The sequence below is a fragment of the Protopterus annectens genome, chromosome 3.part1 (genome assembly GCF_019279795.1).
Source record: "Protopterus annectens isolate FY-2018-M chromosome 3.part1, PAN1.0, whole genome shotgun sequence".
In the NCBI taxonomy this organism is placed as follows: Eukaryota; Metazoa; Chordata; order Ceratodontiformes; family Protopteridae; genus Protopterus; species Protopterus annectens.
The window spans coordinates 1,467,650,447-1,467,673,019 of NC_056732.1; the positions used below are offsets into that span (position 1 = coordinate 1,467,650,447).

At 39.5% G+C, this 22,573-nt stretch overlaps 1 protein-coding gene across 1 annotated transcript in view; it reads right to left on the reverse strand.

The window, feature by feature from the left end:
- Positions 1 to 22,573, reverse strand: part of LOC122797794 (cubilin-like) — a 2,156,354-nt gene that overhangs the window by 1,251,490 nt on the left and 882,291 nt on the right. The window contains 2 exon segments of the mRNA XM_044066315.1: positions 4,107 to 4,297; positions 6,141 to 6,287. Coding sequence (XP_043922250.1) covers positions 4,107 to 4,297; positions 6,141 to 6,287 — 338 coding nt within the window.

Sequence of the window (22,573 nt, forward strand, 5' to 3'; positions counted from 1 at the left end):
TTGATTTTGCAGAATGTTCTGGTTTTCTGTCATATTTTTATACTGTTGATTTATGCTTCTTATTACTCAGAAAATGCATGCTGTTGCAGTGCCCTGTTGCTCTGTATTAAAGTAGCAATGCTTTAATGACCATCAGGTAAGCTTGTTGGAGATTGTAAGATGCAAGTAAGCTTTAATAAGCATACTGTTAAAGAATTACCAACATTGAAAGCCTTTTCATTGTTGCTATGCAGAGAATATTTACATAACTAGATAATGTATAAGCCTTAGGTATTGAAATGCATATGATAGTATTTGTAATAAAGGACAGGATTACAGTATTTTCAGAAGCTCATTACATTTGTTGGAGACTTGCAGTTATCTTTGCAGGCTTTACCCGTAAACTAAACAGAATGCTAATCTATCCTGTGTGGCCTATAACTTGTGCAGTAATCCTTTAAGCAATATATCTTGAGCTTGTTTCTTGTTCGCTGTTCATTTTTTATTTTGATCATGTGTTCCCCATGAAACAAGTAGATAGTTGTTGTCAGGCAGCAGGTCTTTTTTGGATAAGAAACATTTTTACAAGTGGGGATATAACAGAGATTGCTACTTTTAGCATGCTACTTTGTAATTTTATAAACCTGAATATAAATTCTAATTAGAACTGCAGTGCAAGGAGAAGTGGTTTGAGCTGAGTGCTGCTTGTTTTTTTTTTTATACTTGATTTTGACTGGCATTCCAGTAATGTATTTAAAAAGCAATTTATTTTTTCATGCCTCACAACCTTTGTGTTTCCATCTACATATTAAGTAAGTTGTTATGTAGCCAATGCACTGAAATATTTTTTTCTTCTACACTTCATTTTGTCTTGATTGGACTCTCATAATGACGGTTTGGCACCCAGGGCAGCATATTTAATTAAAGTTCCAGTTGTTGTGGTTTTTATCATAGCTCCACCCCTTTCTAGTTGGTCACACCTCTTCCCATTGGCCACACCCATTCAGCTGTCTCCTGCAGTCCCCCTTTAATTTGATGTCACCAGCCGCCACTGCCAGCAGGTTTGCTATTTCATCTGGCTGAGTACAGGTAGTATCATCTACAGCCAACTCAGAACATTGTTGAGTGTTTCCCTTAAGATTTCAGGAATAGCAAAAAATTCTTTGTAGTTATCCTTTGCTTGGGAGGCTATTTTATTCTTTGAAGACTTAACTAGTTCCCAGATTTTCCTATTGAGACTATGAGGGATTTTTTTCACTGTTGTGCACCCTCTCACTTACTTTTAAACAGGAATGTCTGCCTTCCACTGTATAGTCTATTTATGCCAGGGATCCACTAGAGTGACTTGTTTTTTTCTGGCTAGACATGGGTTTAGTTCAGTCAAGTACTGCTGTTTCTACACAGTTGTATAAGTGGTTGTACAGAGCATTCATGTATACTTCTGCATAAGCCTCTGTGTTTTTGAGGTTAGGGGGAGCTTTAAAATTACCTATGCTATTACTTAGTAGATGGTATTTGCCTTGGAAAAAATATTTAGGGGTTAAGGTTTTGAAGGGGGTTCTAATGTTACATTTATATAAAAGGAGATCAATTTATGATCCAATTTTACCAATTAAAACATTACACTGGGATTGTGCAATACTCCATGTTTGTGAGCATACCTCTCAACCTCTTACCACAAGAAATATGGACAAAGTCTAAGCTAATGTGAGACAAAGGCCCCGAAATAGGGCCATATTTTAAACATTGCTCTTATAAACATAGAAAGTTGCTATAATAACAGGATTTGTGTCATCATGCATTTTCTGAAGGGTATGAAGTCTGAAACTAAAATGTATGTCATTATTTAGTGACTTCAGTCCTTAGTGAGGAACAGACAAAAATATGATACAAAAACCTGGACATTCTGAGAAAGTTTGGACAGTTAAGAGGTATGTTTATGAGTAGTCTGTCAAGGATAGTTGAGCCCCTAATGGGAGTGCAGACCAGCTATTCCAGAGCAGTTGCACTGGCAAAGTCCAGGAATTGCTCAGCCTTTAGACTAGTGGTCGTGTATATTTCCCAGTTTATGGAGGGGTAGCTAAAATCACCCTTGAGTAGTGTGTTGGGTTGAATGGTAAGTGATTTTAGTAACTTCAGGTTTGTGGAGTGGTTTGCATGTTTCATGGCTGGGGAACTATAGCTAGCCATGATATGATGGAGGATTTTGCCTGTGGTCAGCTGGACATGGAGTACCTCAAGTGAGTCATCCTGCTTGATCAATCTAGAGGTGTGATTGTTTTTTATATAAAGGGAAACACCTCTTTCTTTCATTTTTTTCCTGAATGTGTTATAGGCATTGTAGCTTTGCACTACTGGAGTACTTTCACAGCCTTGAACTATGCCTCTGACACTGCACAGACATCAGCATTCTTCAATGCAAGAAAGCTTCCAGGGAGTACACTTTCTTGTTAAGATTCTTAGCATTGAGCAATATAGTAGTACATTCAGCCTGACATTAGAATAATTTGTTATGTTGACAGGTTTGTTGCTTTCCCACTACCTAAAAAAGGAACTATTGGGATGGTTAATGCCTTGGCCAGTATTCAAACGCCTAGTGGCGACAGGTGTAGACTATCTCTGGCAAAGCAGCATGGTCTGTCAGTCATGTCATCCCAGGCTGGCAAATACTGGATCCCCCTTGGAATAACAACAGTAACTAATCCAACTATTGAAGTCAATTATTTTCTGTTTGTAATGTGGTATCATTCTTTGTGAGGGTAGAATGCTAGTCAATGCAAGGATCATAACAACTTGCAAAATGTATTCAGAGAGGTCCATCATGTTTCTCTTCATATAGCTCAGGGAGGTACTTCTCATGTCATTCACACCTATATTGTCTATAACTGAGTCATAATGGTACTTGTAGTTTAGTGACCTAAGTGCCTGTGTCATCTGACAAATCCTGGCCCCTATCAGACAACTGTGTCCACAGACAGTATCTATTTAATGATGTTGCGGTCTGCAACCAATGACCAAAAATGAAGCTGGCCAAGGAAATATACACAAAATCATCCTTTCCAAATCTTTCCATCACCAAGAATGAGGGATCAATAGCCTTTCTATGTGGGAAGTCACTAGCATAAACACACAACAAAATATAATCAACTCCAAGGTTGGAGGACTAGGGGTAGTTTATATTCCTGTGTGTAGTCCTCTGATGACCCGACATTCTTGGTAAGGAGGATATGGAAAATTCTACTTCTGCCAGTTCCTGTATCAGCAGCTCCCCATGTCATTATATTGTGTATCAGCAGTTCCCCATGTCAGTGTATCAGCAGCTCCCCATGTCAGTGTATCAGCAGCTCCCCATATCAGTGTATCAGCAGCTCCCCATGTCAGTGTATCAGCAGATCCTCATGTCAGTGTATCAGCAGCTCCTCATGTCAGTCTATCAGCAGCTCCTCATGTCAGTGTATCAGCAGAACCTCATGTCAGTGAATCAGCAGCTCCCCATGTCAGTGCATCAGCAGCTCCCCATGTAAGTGTATCAGCAGCTCCTCATGTCAATGTATCAGCAGCTCCCCATGTCAGTGTATCAGCAGCTCCCCATGTCAGTGTATCAGCAGCTTCATATGTCAGTGTATCAGCAGCTCCTCATGTCAGTGTATCAGCAACTCCCCCATGTTAGTGCATCAGCAGCTCCCCCATGTCAGTGTATCAGTAGCTTTCCATGTCAGTGTATCAGCAGCTCCCCCATGTTAGTGCATCAGCAGCTCCCCCATGTCAGTGTATCAGTAGCTTTCCATGTCAGTGTATCAGCAGCTCCCCCATGTCAGTGTATCAGTAGCTTTCCATGTCAGTGTATCAGTACCTCCCCATGTCAGTGAGCCCTACATGCACTGCAGACTCAGTGCAAGCTGTTAACCAAGTGCTTACTTAAGGGATTTCCTCTCATATTCAACTAGAATGGTATTGACCCACATCCACTAAATCCACTAAATCCTCTTTCCCAATGCCATTAAGCAATCATCCCCATTTTCCTGTTTTTCCTGGCACAAACCCATCCCATTGGCTCCTTTCTGCTATTGCCCAAAACAAGATATCATGTAGTGAATAGAAAGTGTGAGAAGGTGTCATCTGTATACCTACAGATAATCTCCGCTGCTGCATCTAGTGCCAGAGCCTTGAATTTGGAAAGGCTGTTCAAAGTTGACATTGATAGTATAACCACTGGTAACCACCACATGCCAGGTGCAATTCTGGTTGGCTGGGTAGGATTGAGGGTAATGTGCAGAGGTGAGGATACCACTATTGACATGGAAATATCCACCGCAACCTAGAAAAGAAACAGCAGTATAATTAGTTTGAACATGTGGAATAATGTCTAGTTGGAAGCTTAACAGAACAGCTTGACTTAAGAAAGGTACTAACTATAATGTAAAGTAACAGCACCACAACATATACAGCTAAAAGGAAAGTAGTCATGCATTTTCTTGGTGCATGAGCTGTGTATCTATGAAAGAAGATTAGAAACAATTCCCACTCTTTCAGCAGTAAAAAAGAACTTTTCTCTGGAAAGCATTGGAAAGCTATGGAAAATAGAAATGATGTTTGCCTCAAGCTACCTTTTCAGTTAGTGTTGCTGGTATGCAGACTAGTACTGTTGTTGCTTACATGACGTTTAAGTGGTACTAGCTTTAATTTGTTTATTTGTATGGCTAACTGGAAAGTACCTTTGTCTGACTGAGATGTGCATTTTTTGAATCACATTGCATAAAACTGCCTGTGAGACACATCTTCACTGCTGGCTGGTAATTTCAAATGTCTCAGAAGTAGTTTCAGGATAGAGATGGCACCATCACTTTGACTATTTCATTTCACCAATTTCAAGTGGGAGAGGAGATGCTAATTGTTGAGAATATTACCAGGAAAAAGAATGCAGTTAACACACACTGTCTATAGTTTAACTTTACAAACAATTCAAAGGCATTTCTAAGAAAAGGTTAGCACATTTAGAGAAACTACTGTCACAGAACATGCTGCCTGTTTGCATGCAGCAGAACTGTTTGCAGTACATATGACAAGCTAGGATTGCAGGAGCTGTTCCACAATTGCTAACCTTGCATGCACATGACTGATACGGTATTCTTCACTTGAGATAATGCATGCAATTCTGAAAAAAGCAGGCTAACTTTCTGTAGGCGAATGCAATCTGCTTGAATGCAATTAGGAAATAATCATGGAATTCTAACCCACTTCTCCTGCTTATAGTATGTACGCCCATGTGGCTTACACACTCCTACTTGTACTGCAGCTAGTTGTAGCGTTCAGAAGAGCAAAGTCTCAGGAAAGGCAGGTTGCACAATAACAGTAAATCTTAGGAGCAGCAAGGGTGGCAATTTCTTTTTTAGTTAGAAGGAATAACTGCCAGAAAACAGGGGTAATCTGCAGTAAAACAAATCTCTTTTTCAAGAGGGTTATACTCCTACAATTACCCCCAAGGTTAGGTAAAAAAATGAAGAAATAATATGTTGGTCCTCTAACAAAAACACAGACGCTAGAGTACATATGTGATGTAACACCCTTTATTGGAACAACACAGGCTTAGTAATTGTAGTGGTTATCATACTAAGTATACAAGCTACACATTTTTTCCTCACACTGGCATTTTTTAAAGAAACTCTTATTCTAGACACAGCTATAAATTCAAGCACTATATCACAGCAGTAACTTAATAACTTCCAACAAAGGGCCCCTGCAAGCCTAAAAGCTTAAGTAATTGCAAAATGTATACTGTTCCAAAAAAGACGTATATCACATCTATGTTATGTATTTTTGTTCCTTGAGGTAAGAGTTGCCTGGATGCACAGAATGATAACACTATGGCCAAGTTCAACATAGAGAGCTATAAATTCTGGATGAGCAGCATATCAAATTTCAGCATTTTCAAAAAGGAGTGAAAAAAAAAGAAAATTGTAGTGCAATTTCTCAGCTACAGTGTGCTCTTTCCAGAAATATTAAAATTTTACATTACAGCTCCTTCCTACAGGTGGGTAGTGTTTGGGGTGGATGCACAGTGAGTCATGCATTGAAATAATTATAATAACGTTTGCTTGCTTTATGCCATTTCTTGGAGATAACTGGATGAATACTAGAATGAAAAGAAAAAATAAACTTACTTTTGTGAAAAGAAGCATTGAAGCCACCCCCAGAGATGATGGAATCAGAGGTAAAACGAATGAACATAGCATCACCAGTAGATCTGATAGGACCAGGAAGTTCTCTGCCACAGAGGGTAGCAAGGACTGGTGCAATATTGTTGTCTCCTATGAAGGAAGATAAGATTGCATTGTCATTTTTAAAGAATGTTTCGTATTAGCTACACAGTCAGAAGGTACACCACACAAATTTCAATGCACACATGTAAACGTCTGGAATTGAAAAGCTACTTTGATAAATGTTAAAAGGTAAGCTGTTTGAGTGCACCCAATATATGATCAGTAGCCACGTTAAATCATCAAGATATGATAACTACATACAGAAGTATTTGGTGGTTTTGCTGAATTCCCTGAAGCATCAGAGGCACTGCAGGGTAACTGCTGCTAGTTAGAAAAGCTTTAAATATTGGTTTGCCCTCTTAACTAATACATTAATTTAGCAAAATATCTGCATTTTAAAGTACTCAGATAACCATATTTTAACAAATGAATGAGAATGAAATCGGACACATAAGTACACATTAGTGCAGTAAAGCATCTGCATTTTCTGTTCTTTCAAAATAATTTTCAAGTATTCATATAGAAGTATGCTTCAACAAATGAATGTGTTAGAAGCATTTAATGCTAATGCAACTGTAAAGTAAAAATAAGAATGAAATCATATACAGTAACCACTCTCTCTAGAGACAGGGACAGAAGCACAGCTATATTCATATAGAGCGCAGAGAGGAAACAAGTGCACTGCCTCATTACCTTTTTTTAATCTTGTGACATTTGAGCATTTTCTGTCCTGTTGGTTCTCTGTTGCAATGCAAACACATATCTTAGCAACAACATGAAATAGATAAAACACAAAAATAACATGTTACTCAGTGCTGGCAATAACAGTACATTACTTGCACAAACACACACCACACACACACACACACACACACACACACACACACACACACACACACACACACACACACACACACACACACACACACACACACACACGAGGGAGTGTGAGTGATTGCATGTATGTTTGTATGCATACAGAAACAGATGATCCGCTGTGGCAACCCCTAACAGGAACAGCCAAAAGAAGATGATGATGATATATATATATATATATATATATATATATATATATATATATATATATGTGTATATATCAGTTGCTTCCACGAAATCTTGAAGTGCACAGAAGCAGTATTATAAATCCAAAACAACAGAGATCCAGCAAGCAATATAATAAAGCAGTTTATTATCAGCCTAACAAAAAGCAGACTGTAGATTTGCCACTGAAGTGCGCACACACACACACACACACACACACACACACACACACACACACACACACCTTTAATGTAGTCAATTAGCAAATAACGTCAACAAACTTAAGTCGACTAAACAGATGGTCAGTAATTGTTTAAGACTGGATAAGATGGGGAATATTCCCTTTTCCTTGGTATTATGCAAACTCTGAGTGAGAATATATAATTAACAGGGGTGTGGGAGATGCAGTGGGGCTTGACCCCTGCAAAAATCATTGTTTTATTCTTGCACACTCTGAGGTTAGATCTCAGGGAATGCACAATAAAGTGCTAATGTTTGTTTTTGGATTTTTTTATGTTGGCATTATAGACTTTGATGGTTTGTGTGTTTAGATTATATCAAGTACCCCTGTATTTATGTATGCATGTGCAACTCCACCTCCCCTACATAATCAGTTCTTAATTAAGTATTTTAATTACAACAGCAGTACTCACCATGCATAAAAAGTAATGCACAAACAATTGTGCTTTTAACTCTGTGTTCTTCAAAACTAATATAGAATTATTTGGTGGCCGTGATGGTGTAGCAGTTAGTGTTATTACCTTACAGCAAGAGGTTCTGCGTTCAAATCTCGGCTGGGGTGCTTTTTGTGCAGAATCTGCATGTCCTCCCTGTGGTTACATGGGTTTCCTCCCACATTGCAAAGACATGCAGTAGGTGGATTGGACACTCTAAATTGGCCATAGGTGAAAGTGTGCATGTGAGTGAGTGGTACAAATGAACTAACTTGGCAGGGCTAGCCAACCAGAGTTGTAAACCTTGGCTCGAGATGATTGTCACTTCTGATGTGACACCCTGATCCCATGTGCAAAATGGGAAGAAAGGGGTTGAGGATGGATAGATTGCTGTAATATAAACATTTTAAATCATGTACACATTTAGATATTTTGCAGACTTGTGAAAAAAGTCATGAAGTTGTTTTTTTATAGCACCTTCTAACAAAACATTAAAAGATATATACTGGGATACTAAAAGTGTGAAAACTGCTTTGTATAGTTCCATAAACTTAGATATGTCTGCTGTGTGTCTAGCTTCTATTTTACATGTAGGCAAAAAAGACAGAAAAGGGTCTATATTATAACGTCGCAGGTACAGAATCCTGAGTACCTGTTCATCGACATGTAAGTGTCGAATGTCTGCTTCAGCAAGTAGCCACATCATCGATTTCTTTCCCAGGGAAAGAAATTGGTAGGCCAACTACACACGACTCAATTTAGGGCCAGATACTGAGAAAGTAGAATGGAAGCAGGAGCAGAATTAGGTAGGAAGGTGACCATGTCTCTGGCATGGTCACTCTGAAGCTGATGTCTGACTCTTTCTAAGATTTTTTTAAATTTTTTTTATTTTTGCTTATGGGGTCGTTACCCACCTAACATTTCTTCTTGGGCACCTGTCTGTTATTAGGCTGCATTGTCTGCTTGTTTATTTCCTTTGAAAGAGGCAGATAGTTTGGAAGTGAAGAATATGTTGACCTGAAAAATCTTAGAAGCCCCCCCTGCATCACTTTACCTCTCTCATCCCATTGTCTGAGGACTGGGGTAGCACCAGGCTCAAGTGAAACCTCTTGTGTCTAGAGAAGAACTCATAACTTCTGACCTTAACTCATCTGAAAAGTTTTGGTTGCATACTGAAACAAATTTCCTCAAAACAGTAGCTGAAGCAGTAGCCCAGGAAACAGTATCAGAACAATTATACACATTTTTTAAGGCATATTTGGACACTTGAGACAGGACGGATACAACCTGATTCACATAATGCCTACCCTCAGGGAACAGAGAAGCAGAAAAATTATTCTAAGCTATTGGCACATTTCTAAATAAACTTCCACATGTAGCATTATTAGTTTAGGATTTTGAAGGCTAATGTAGCAGAAGAAAAAATATCTTACCCAGTCTGTTCAATTACTTACCCTCCTTATCCTCAGGAAGGGGGCTGGAGAAGGAAGGATGATTTTTTGCTGCTGGAGCTATAGGTGTGATATCCACTGGATCGACTCTCAAATGAGAATAGATACATTTATCAGCTTGTGAAACTCTGTACAATTTATTTTTTTTTTTTAGGAACTGCTAAGGCAGAATCAGGAACATAAGCTAACAAAATAGGAGGAATAGGTGTAGAGTTAGGGACTTCTTGTTCTAGCAAATCATAATATCTGCCTAACTCTGGGGGAACAGCTATCTGTTCCGAAGAAAACAGATCTCTTAGTCTAGAAATAGTCTTAGAAAAGGACAAAGCTTACATGAGGCCAACTTCAGGCTAATTATCTGGTGAATCAGAGTCCGTGTCTCTGTCAATGTCAGAGTCATCAGAAAATGTGTCCTCTTACTTTGAATTAGTGTCCGTAATAGAAAACAAATAGCCCTCTGAATTAAATTTCTGTGATAAACTCTTTGCCAATGTAATAACATTATTTTATAAACAGATATCATCTTCTTATTTTCAGTGTGATTCATTTTAGGGGACAGTATATTATCCTGAGCAAAGGGTCTCTTTCCCTGGTCACCTCAAGAAGATCCTCTCAAAATATCTCCAATACCCAAACTGGTTGGTTCTCCAATGCACAAGCAGGGCACTGGAACAGCTGCAGAGGACATGCCTCAACCAGAGTCATAGTGGCTAGCAAGGCTATACCAGAGCTATTACAGGAAACAAGTGAGTGGTCTGAAGAACCAACAGTGTCCACTAGAGTCACCCACTATCAGCTGAGGCATAGTAAGAGCCCACATGGGTGGTATGAACTTGTTCTTTATTTTTTTTTTCCTTTTAGCCAAGGATCAGCAGGACTGGGGTAACTATTCATACTGTAGCTGGAGAAGAAGCTTGACTGCTGATAAGATATGCCTGAAGGAATCAGTCAGAAGGTAAGTTATCACTAGTAAGCAGAAACAGCACACAACCCTTCCAATCAAACAGAAAATTGCCAATGATTTGCTAGAAAGCCACAATTTTGTGAGAAACAGATCAAAAGTAAGATGCAAATATCTGGACATTCTGTGAAAATCTGTACAGTTGAGAGGTATGGTATGTACTGCCATTTAATTTTAATTGTTATTAGACTTTCTGTTCAGGGTCGATTCTAAATCCTCATCTCTCAGACTACTTATTGCACTTTCTACAACAAAAAATACTTTTTAAATTCATTACACTTTGTTGTATACCTTCTTAAATCATTACATTCTTCTTTTCATTTACCAGAATAGAAATGATCAGGCACCCTTTACAAAAACCTTGTTTTTCTAACACAGTGTACAACAAGTTGAACAATTCGCAACATAAGTATATTTCTGCACTTTCATAAATCACTTCATTCTTAGGGTCCACAAAGCAAGAACTATTTGCCAAACTTTTTTACCCACCACAACCAAATGTACCCTTAGGTGTACTAGTGGGAATGCCCTTGTTTTTGCATCATTTCTACTTCCTTCCAATAAGCTACATAAATTATGTAAATTACCTTCCTTATTATGACAAAACATGGAACATGACCAATTGTTTTGGAAAGAACGTGATTAGCATGGAACAACTTCAAATTAATGTTAATAATGGCTTTAATACAACCTGTATAACTACTAACTAATATGCCCATCCCTGGACAAGAAGTCTGGTCATTGGCATTGCTAAAGTAACAGTATTAGTATTAGCTATTAGCCTATAGCTAGTATGACTCTTTGTTGCGACTTCATTCACTTTATTCTCATCTTAACTTAATGGATACCGTATATCAACACATGACGTTTAAAATCCATCTATATACTGCAAACAGTTTCTGATTTATACTGCAACAATTGTTAATTAGTGGTGTTAGTACTGATATACTGTGCAAATTTAGCTACTGTTGCCTCATTACCCTGCCACAAAATACAAATGTCATCAAATGTATATCTAATTTTATATTCACTTTTGTTTAAGCATAAATAAATTTGTCTACCTAGTCAGCCACAAAATAAATTCATATCCATAGGGACCATAACAGCACCCATGATCAATCCCAAGGCTTATTGAAAAAATAAGTCTGAAATAAAAATAACTTATTGTCCAAAATCAAATTAAAATTTTCTATAGCCAACATATCCTTATAAAGGCAATTTCCCTGGCTATATACTCCATCATAATGGCAGTTATTTCTTCTTGGTCTATCAGATGCAACAAGCCATAGTTCATTGTCAAAACTCAATGTGTAATCTAGACAGAAAAATTAATTCTGTCCTTGATAGAAGAAGGAAGAAAAAGTGGCAAATGGCGTAATTTCTTCTTAACAACTAACACCAATGGTGGTGTTGTAGATCTATTAGCTAAAAGAATACGACAAAAAAAGTGTATTAAGCAGACTTCTGGTATGGTACTGCCCTAAGCTACAGCAGTTCTGCTGTGATTAGTGAATTTTTTTGGACATTAACTATGAAGCCTCATTAAAAAAAAAATCCTTTGCAGAGAAGGGGAAAAATAGTAATGTCTTTCGGCTTTTCCCGGTTAGGGGTCGCTGCAGTGGTACTCCAGTCCGCTAATGATTGGCATTGAATTTTTACAGTGCCGGGTTGCCAGCCTGACACCCAACCTTCAAAGAAGGCACATCCATTTATGCACGCATCTACCTGCATGTCTTTAAACGTCACTCGACCATGGGGAGGATATGTAGACTCCACACAGAAGGCACTCCAGCCAAGAATTGAATGAGAGAATCTCTTGCTGTGAGGCGACAATGCTAACCACTGCACCACCACAGCCATACAGAGAAGGGGAGAAGGGGAAAATAAATCAGGACTAATACTTGACAGTGGGCGGTCCTTGAAAAAGAAAGTAAAAAAAAAATCGAGACCGCATAAGGGGAGCATGCAAGGGTCTGAAACAATGGCTCAAGAGCAGGATCGCTCCTGTGAGCCAGTTATATCAGAGACTATTTGGAAGGTAATAAAAGACAAGAAACTGACCCATACAGATAGCGCTGCATTCATAAGAAAAAAAAGATCAGAGAGGTGGTGTAAGGTTTAAATGAGTGCATATTGACAGACAATGAGAAGTTAAAAGCCCATGTGAAGACAGCAGAAGCAAGGCTTGATTGTTTAGAAGTGAAGACTGTCGATTTGGGTCAGAAGGAAGAAGATTAATTTGGTTGGTTTGCCAGAAAATTGTGAAGGGAGAGACTAGGTTGGTTCTGTAGTGGGGCTGTTAGAGAAGTGGTCAGGGAACCCAGTGAAATAAATCAAACTCAAAAGAGAACAAGGCACTGCATTACAGCCTGCTCTAGAAGAGAAGAGGGGGCAAAGACCAGTGACTGTTGGACTACAGATGTTTGCACTAAAGGAAAGGCTGTTACAGGAGATAGGGAAACCAGAAAAGAAACTGAAAGTCAGAGAAACTCTAGTGTTTCTGGAGCGTGATTTTTCTTTTAAAACACATAAGCTACAAAATGCAATGTTGCCAATTTTAAGGGCATATAAGTAAAGAAAAAACAAGATGGCACCTCATCTATTCAGCTATTTGAAGATTTTCACACAGAGTGACAAAATCCTTCACTAACCAAGAAGATCCATTGTGATGCCCGTGCACTGGCCCAGCAATCAAGGAACCTCAGTTCTCACCACTAACACCAGTGAGGGGCATCCATATAGAGAAAGGACAATGAATACACATTACAATTTCCCTTAAGAGTACACAGAGATCACAGTCAGAATGGGACTGGTTTCTCCCTTCCTCTCCAGGTCCCCAATAAGACTCCCCAATGGCACAGGTATACAGTCCAGATCTCAGCCTAGTAGCCAAGCTAAAACCTCCAGCACCCTCTCTGTCCAACTAGTGCTCCATGTTCCTGCCCAAGTAGCTGGCACACACACACACACACACGCACACACACACACACACACACACACACACTTTGAGATAAGATTTATATACAACCACACAGACACTCCTGGGGAAGGCTGGCACCGGTTCTCCAGCTGTGCCCCTTTTACCCAGTTTATATGGTAGTACCACTTGCCACCACCCACTAATATTTATTAGTTGCTAAAAGGCCCTTATGAAAGGGTGTTCAATTATACTGTGCAATATTATTATCCAAATGGTAAGTGCAATTGAACAGTCAAGGCTTACTTGAGTGGCTTGGCCAGTATCACTATAGACTTGCAATGGACTCTAGAGCTTAAATTATCTCTACATAAAACACAGTTGAAAAGTTTAAAAATATTTAATAATAAATAATAAAAACACAAGACAATACTTCTTACTACATAGTACTAGTCAAGAGTTCAGAGATCACAGAGAAATACTTGGGCAGAGTGGTGGTGAGTTGGATGTTCTCAAGACAAACGCTAAAATGCCCTCATTCTTTCTGTCCTTAAATTGATAACATAGTACCACTGATTCATTTCAGATTACATTATTTCTTTCTGGTTCCCAGGTTAACTGGAAATCAGAGGTTAATAGCCCTTTTGATCTTGCAGCTGGTCAGGAAGCCAGAGTAGTAAAATACATTATACATGCAAATTCCAACAATTAACTCTGATCTCAAAACAGTAGCCAGAATTCCTTCATCCAGACATGTCGATTCCAGAATCCGCTTTCCTCCAGCAGAGTGCAATGTGGTTGCATTTTTGAAGTTCAGCATTTAGCAAAGAGAACAAGCATGTGGCTTACATTAATATTTACAAATGATAGCATTATCTACAAAATTCTATCTGGCTAGGCTGGCAGCCTTCATCTATCTTCACATCCATTACACTTCGTAAATAAACAGATTAAACTGAAACTGAATGTGGACAGTGGAGATGGTCAGTCAAAGAATGTACATTCACAAAGTTAAAGCCTGATAGGACAAACTGGGGAATGCATGGGGTACTTCCCCTTGTTTAGGAAATGAGAAAAGCTTAGAGAAAAGATGTGGATCATTCAGAAAGTGAGATGCGGCAGAGTAATGGTCAATGAGATGGACTGGTGAACTTGAGGGCAATATATCATCCCAGTCAGACTTTCCTAGCAAACAGAGATAAATATATTTGTGTTTTTGGACTATAATTCTTCAGAAGAGCTGAGTGAACAGAAGGTGGACTGTTTTTGTTGGAAGTGGACGCAAGTGTGGGACACATAAATTGATTATTTTAGTATGAGTTGTTTAAAAACAACTGTCATACTAAGCACATGGGGGATTGTGATAATGCAACATTACGGAAAGGTTAACAAAGGAGTGGGTGTTCCTAATCAAACAGAGGCATTAAGGCTGATGTTTGTCTGTTCCTGCAACAGAAATGTTACTGCATACTTAGTAAGAAGGGATGAGTACCTGGAAGTATGACGGGGAAGGGGAAGTTTTAATGGTTCGGGATCCTAAAAGTATTTATAAAGGAAAAAAGCAGCATATGTAGGTATTCTATTCTCAGTGACTAGAGATCTGTTAATTGCTGAAATTTTTTGCCCCAGTGTAACACTGCAGGAGGACTGAAATAACGACAGCAAATGTATTAAAAAAGGGAGGCTAGAAGGTGGGAGAAAGCAAAATTTACCACTGGATTGAAAACAGTGGTGAGGTTTGCCCATGATGGGGAAGTCTGTATAAAAATAAAAAAGGGTTAATATTTGATGTTTCAGAAATAATATCTTTGAATTTGTATAATGGAGGGCTTCTAAAACTGGTACATGTAAGGAGTTTTGGGCATGTTGTAATGCCTCTCAAAGAAACATGGATCGCAGGTGACATTCATGGGAGAGCGGATGACATGTTTATTCAACCATCTTTGTGGATAGTGGAATTATAAAATTAAGAGAGTGCAGAGACAAATCACGATGCTGCAGTGGGGTGCACAAAAGCATTTGTTAGTTTATATTAAAATAGGGGGATGAGAAATTACTTGGAGGCTAAGGTAACCAGCAGATGAAGTGAACACGAGATGGTTGAAATTACAGGGCATAAGATAGGAAAAAAAGATTTAGACAGAAGAAAGAATGGAGAGCTGAACTGGTTAGGAATGCAATGGGATGGCAGAAAGGAGGTGGTAGTTAATGAGTTAAAAAGTACAGAGATGAGATGAGCTCACTTAGTGTAAATGGAGGGGATGATGGGTAGTAATGAATGTGAAATGGAGGTGGTGCAATAGATGTGAGGTGGCTTAGGATGGGGGTGGTGCAAGAGATAAGAAGAGGCTTGGGATGGAGGTTGTGCAAGAGATATGAGCAGGCTTGGGATGGAGGTTGTGCAAGAGATATGAGGAGGCTTGCAATGGAAGTGGTGCAAGAGATATGAGGAGGCTTGGCATGTAGGCATTGCAAGAGATATGTGGAGGCTTGCGATGGAGGTGGTGCACAATATATGTGGAGGCTTGGGATGGAAGTGGTGCAAGAGATGTGAGCAGGCGTGTGATGGAGGTGGTGTAAGGGACATGAGGAGGCTTGAGATGGAGGTGGTGAAAGGAATTTGAGGAGGATTGGGATGTAGGCAGTGCAAGGGATATGAGAAGGCTTGTGATGGAGGTGGTGCAAGAGATATGAGGAGGGTTGGGATGGAGGTGTTACAAGAGATATATGGAGGCTTGCAATGGGGGTAGTGCAAGAAATATGAGGAGGCTGTGGAGCAGTTGAGATTTTTGCTGGAGAAGGCAGGAGTCTCCAAGCAATGAAGTCTTGTGTCACAGTTATAACAGACCTAAGGATTTAAGGATATGTTGAACAACTCAGACGACAGCATGACTCTGTTGATCATATTTTTTGTAAAATGTATATAGCTACAGTAATAGATAGGATTGAGGAGGGGTGAAGCATCTAGCCATGAAAGGTGTAGAACAGGAGGTTAATAATAAGGATCCTAGACAAGGCAGAATAATAATTACAATGGAGAATGGTAAAAGATGGAGGGAAGGGAGGGGTGATGGTGGGATTAACTAGGATAAGAGTCTTCCAGAACCCCTATCACTGGCAACTGCCAACTCTGTCTATCCTGCATGTCACCCACTTCACCCCTCTCTTCTTCTCTGTGTAGTGTATATGTATATATATATATATATATATATATATATATATATATATATATATATATATGTGTGTGAAACCTTGGAAACAGATGAAATAATGATTTGGAATGGGAACAGGCTCTGAACCAGGAATAAAAGGGATAGGATATTGAATTATATTAGAAAATTGAGAGCACAGGTAATTGCATTACAAGACACGCATTTAATGGGAGAAAACAAAAAGTTGAAAGGTGGAAGATATGAAGTTTTGGCTACTTCATCTTGTGGACATACAAATAGAAGATGGGTGATAGTGCCAAAATGATGGGGTGGCTGCTGGAGATACTAGAGAAGTTAGAGAGGAAGAATAAAGACAGGACAGCAGGAGCAACAGAATGGATAGAAGGTAGGAAGATTATGATTATAACAGTATATGTACCACCCGAGATTAAAAAGGAATACACAAAGAGCTTTAATGGCATAAAGGCTAAGTTTCAGAAGAAGATAATACTGTACATAGGGGACTAGAATATTATAATGGTCAGAGATGAAGGTGATAAAGGGCTACAAAGATTGAGAAGTACAAAAGAAGGGATATATTTAAGGGGCTATTTGACTTCTGTGGTGTTTGTAGACACATGGAAGATGCAAGAATATAGGAGAGAAAGGCAATGTTTACCTTCTTCTCTCAGAAGTGTGGTAGTTTGGCCAGGTTAGACAGGTATTGTATTACAAAAGAACATGTGAGTTTGATAGACAAAGGGATAACTGAACCACTCATTCTTTCTGATAGGAGTGAGAGTACAGCTACAACATGAAGTAATTCTGGAGAGACATTGGAGAGTACCTATATGCATGTTGGACAGGAATGGGTGAAAGGTTTGATCAGGAAGGAGATGAAGAGCATTTATTGCAGGGAAGAAGGACAATGGTATAGGATTAAGGATGAGATTAGGAAGCATCTACAGGAGAGAGAGAGAGTTGACAAAGATAAGGAGAACTGCCAGGAAGGATCTATTGGAAGAAATGATCTGCATTCAGCAAGAAAGGAGGAAGAGGAGGAGTGCTCTATAACAAAGAAAAAAAATAAACAGAAACTGTGAAAACTGGAAGATAAAAATGTATATTTTAGTGCCCATTCTAAAGTTACAAAGATTTTAGCCAAAAGACTTAGGCAACAAGAGGTTGTAATGAGAGTCAATAGGATATGAAGGGAAGGTCAAGACATTGAAGAAGTGAAGTTGGTAGGGATTTTAGAGAGCTTCCAAGATATTTTTTAAGGAGTACACAGGGAACAAGAGATAGGTGAAATGCGGGAGAGACAGGATTGACAGAATTGGCAGTTGCCAGTGACAGGGGTCCTGGAAGACTCAGAAAAGAGTATTCTGACAGCTGAAATCACAAGGGAGAAATTAGAGAAGTTATTGGCTGAAATGGCAAAGGGTAAGTCACCGGGAAGTGATTTGAGTCCAAAAGAATGTTAGAATTTAAACAATGATATGGTGATTGGAAAATGGTTAGTATTGATTAACAGGAGGGATTTCAACCCACTGAGTCATGGAAAGAAGCAATACTTTTAGTAATATACAAAGATGGGAAAGATCCATTAAACCCATTGTCTTATAGAACCATAGCTATATTAAACCAGAATTATAAGTGTTTTATACAAATGCAGGCGGGCAGAGTAGCTAAAATGTTGAAAAGGATCATAAAACATGATCAGACAAAATTTATAGAGGAGAGTAGAATGAGAGATAATATAATTAAAAGATTAAACCAGGTAACATCCTAGGCTGCCTACTAAATGGTCTAAAACAGAACCTAGGGAAACTCTCCAACCAAAATCTAAGTACTGGCCTTATCCCAGCAAAGTAGAAAACAGCAACAGCAATTCCCTCGCACAAAGTGCGTCCATCAACCAACCCTGGGAACCATAGACTCATAAGCCTAACCAGCCTTATCTGCAAGGCCATGGACAGACTCATCATGGACCTTGTCAACAAAGACATAGGTGACTTTCACACTCTTGACGCAACTGAATTTCTCTTTGTTAAGGGTAGATCATACTTATTACATCTGGAGGACTTCTTTGAGAATGTCACAAAGCCCTAAATGAAGGCAAAATAGTACATAGAGCCTATCTTGACTTAGCCAAGGCTTTTGAAACAATCCCCCACTCAGGCATCATTGAGAAACTCACCCAGCTAGGAATTAGCCCATATGTCACTAGATGGGTAGCCAACTGGATCACCAACAGAAAGCACACAATCAACATGGGGGATTCCACCTACCAGCACTCTAGTTACCAGTGGTGTACCACAAGGATCTGTACTGGGCCCCCTACTGTTTGGAATCTATTTTACAGAAGTCCAGGTGAAAATAGATGGCCTGTGACTTACGAAGTTCGCTGATGACTGCAAACTGGGTGTATTCAATGAGTCCCCCAACGATGTTGACATACTACAAAAGAGACTTACAAAGAAAAATTATTGGTCCCAAAGCCACAGACTTAAACTAAACACAATAAAAAATGCATTATCATCCCTTTCAGCAAAGGGGAAGTTCCTACAAATTGCAATATTAAGAGTACCCCCACTTAGCTCAATCCTGTGGTGAAAGATCTGGGAACACAGGTTGATAACAACCTTAACTTCAATCACCATGTATCCATAATGGTAAGAAAGGCTTTCTATGTTGCACGTCTCAAGTAAGGGCATCATGTTTAGAGCTAAGGATGTTATAACTCCCCTGTACTCATCCCTCATCAGACCAGTAATAGAGTACAATGCTCCCTTCTGTATGTACCTCACAAGACACCACCAGCAGCTGGAGAGACCTCAGAGGTTTCTTACCAAGAAAATTCAGGGCCTTCAATGTATCACTGACATGGACAGACTGAAGGCCCTGTCACTGTACTCTGTATCTTATAGACTGCTGAGAGGCGATTTGTGCCTGGCCTACACAGCAGTTTTGGACTCTGCCCTAATGGAAATGCTACATACCCGCAAGTCAAATGGGACAAGACTCACTCACTCTACAGATCTTAACCTAGCCTACAACATTAACAGGATATGCTGGAGAGACAGATATGTCTCCCAGAGATTGCTACTCCTCTGGAAAAAACTCCCAGTTCATGTAAAACAGAGCTCCTCAATGACCCTATTTAAGCTTAACTTAGACAACTGGATGGAAGACCATACATTTATCTCAGGGGTGTCACCTATGTCCATCTTGGATAAGGGCATTTGGTGCTGATCATAAACTCACGCTGCAAATATAGACCATACAACTTGGTGAATAAGGGAACAAGGGTATAATATGGTTAGACTCATAAAGGCCCTAAGGCCAATAGCCTAATAACCTCATATGAACCTATGAACCTATGAACAGAGAGGGGCACCAGACATGGGTGCCCTCTTTCCCTCTACTCTTTGTCCTCCACATAGAACCTCTGTCAGAGTCAATAAGGAGCTCAGGAGAACTCTGAGGAAAAGATAGCACTTTACATGGATGATATCTTACTGACAAGACTGACTATATGGCAGGTAAGCAGAAACGGGGGTAAATCCTGGAACAGTTTAGAAAGGACTCAGGATATAAACTAAATAAACATAAGATGAGGGCAGTATTAGTAAATGGAGGGAGAGAAAGACAAGGGTGAAAAAGCCAGAATTTCTGGGTAGACCAATTTAAATATTTTGAAGTCTGGCTAGACCACCAGTCAGAGAAATATACTTATGATAATATTTATTATAAAATAAAACAGCAGTTACAAAAATGGAAAGTAATGAGCCCATATACTCACCAACAAATTCAGGTGCTGTAGATGTGTATAATGTCACAATCTGAATATGGAGGGCAAGCATTCTGGGTCCTTCCAGATAAATTTACTTGAAAAAACTCAAGTAGTTGTTTAAGGAATTAGAGTGCAGAGAACATCCTAGGGTGGCTTAGAAAAGTATGGCAATGTCTAAAGAAAGGAGAGGGCTGTGAGAATCTGATTTAAAACATAACTTATAAGCCTCTAGTAGATGTGGATTATGATGCAGCTTGGAAGAGAACAGTGTGGGCTTAGATGCAATTACCATGTTAATGGAATGCCCTTGAAAGGATTTATGCTTATTTGTTGTATTTTGTATTGCTTTATTGCCTTTTTCTATTTTGTATACTGTGATTTGCTTCTTTACACTGTGTTTTACTTGTATTCTGCTTTTAACTGCATATTAAAACTTGAAAAGAGACCACAGCTCTGTCCCTTTTGAGTCAGATAGAAACTTATGCCACCCTCCTACCCGGTTACTGTTGTGTTCTTAAACACAACTGTCTTTCTAGTTGTCTGCACCTTATGTTAATTTGACCATATATCTCATTTCCTCTCTGCATTTACTGGCTGGTATAAGCACAAAATTATCATTTTGTGAAATCACTCTCATTCGACTATTCAAATTTATTGGCCATCCTACTGTATTCCATACTACCAGAATACAAAATTGACCACCCCCTTTCAATCTATCTTGCTGTTTTAAAAATAGTGACTCTCCACTAAAACTTAACTTTTTAGACAGGTAAAATGTAAGTTACCTACTTTCACATCTGACTCCTCCTAGTGCACACTGCAGTGTTTAGGATAAAACATTTTTGTCATCTTACTTTTAAGCATGTATTGGAAGACCACCAGTTATTGGAGAGCCCACATTTTACCTCTCAATAGTCATCTTGGGATTAATGCTTCTGTTTGCTCCTGGTGAGAGAAGCAGTGCAATTACATTATTTCCTGGAGACTGCTGATCATCAGAAAGCTTGACTACTTTACAGGTGACAGCTTGGCATCTGTGCTTATATTCTGATCCTGGTGAGAGTAGGAGCAGAGTGCATTTATTTCTGACTCACTCTGGTTGGAGAGTGAGTGTCTGTGCTTAACGTACCTGATTGGTATAGTTGCTATTTGAGGCATCTACCAGAAAAAGGCTACAAGCCTGCAGACCCTTGCATCATCTGGGACAGGACTATGGATCACCAAACAGGCTGTGGCCTGCTTCTCGAGAAGCAACGGAGTATTGTATCCCAACAGAGTGAAGCTGTGCTAGACCAGCATTAGTAGTAGCCAGGAAGTAGCCATTCATGCGACTCCCCTCTTTTCATCATTCTTGATACGCTAATTCTTTATTTTCAGTAAGTACTGCTCTATTTCTTTCTAACTTCAGAATATCTGCCTAAATACTGCATCCTTAAATTTTCAGGGTCTACATATTAGTTTCCTCTCAAGTGTTTGTCAGTGTCCTGTACAGACTCAGACACCTTGAGTGACATTTTTATGTAAAAGGAATATATAAGGAAACAGCTCTGTTACTTAGTAATAATGACCATCCCTCCTGGCATGTCTAAGGTCAGTTCCCTGTGCTTTCTCCTATTAACCTGGTGAAATTGGGCATTCTGAGGCAGTGTAGCAACTGCCTCTTGTACACAGACAACCCCCTCCTCTTACCTCCCAACAATCAGACTTGTGAGAGATGCACTTATATATCCAAACTGGAACCCATGCACTCTCAAGCTAAGACCAAAATAACTGGTCAAGAGGAGATGGTCAACACCTGCACCAAGCCACATGCAACACATAGCCCTCCAGAACACTCACCATCACAGCTCTCACATAAAAACACAAACTGCACACCCATGGAGGCTCTCAATAAAAATCTACCCAAACAGCAGAGACCTCCAAGACAGAAATGGACTCAACCACCACAAGACAGCACAAACCACAAGACACATAGCTCACCTACACAGTGTGCCCCTCAACCTAAGTCCCTAAGGCAAAACTAGCTTGCCCAATACACTAATCATAGGTGACTTAATAGTGAGGCACACTGATGTCCCACTCACTAGGCTGAATAAGGAGAAGGTAACAGCTGTCTATCAGGTGCCAGAATCCAACACATAACACATGCACTCAGGTCACTCCACAACAAGTACAAGTATGACTCTGTCACTGTCCATATGGGTGTGAATGACCTGAGATTCACCTCCCTAGTCTATATGAAAAGAGACATGGAGGAGATCTTGGACTAAGTGGCTCAGGCAGGTATGACCCTAGCCCTGAGCAGCATCCTACCATCACCCAGAATGATACCGCAGTACAAG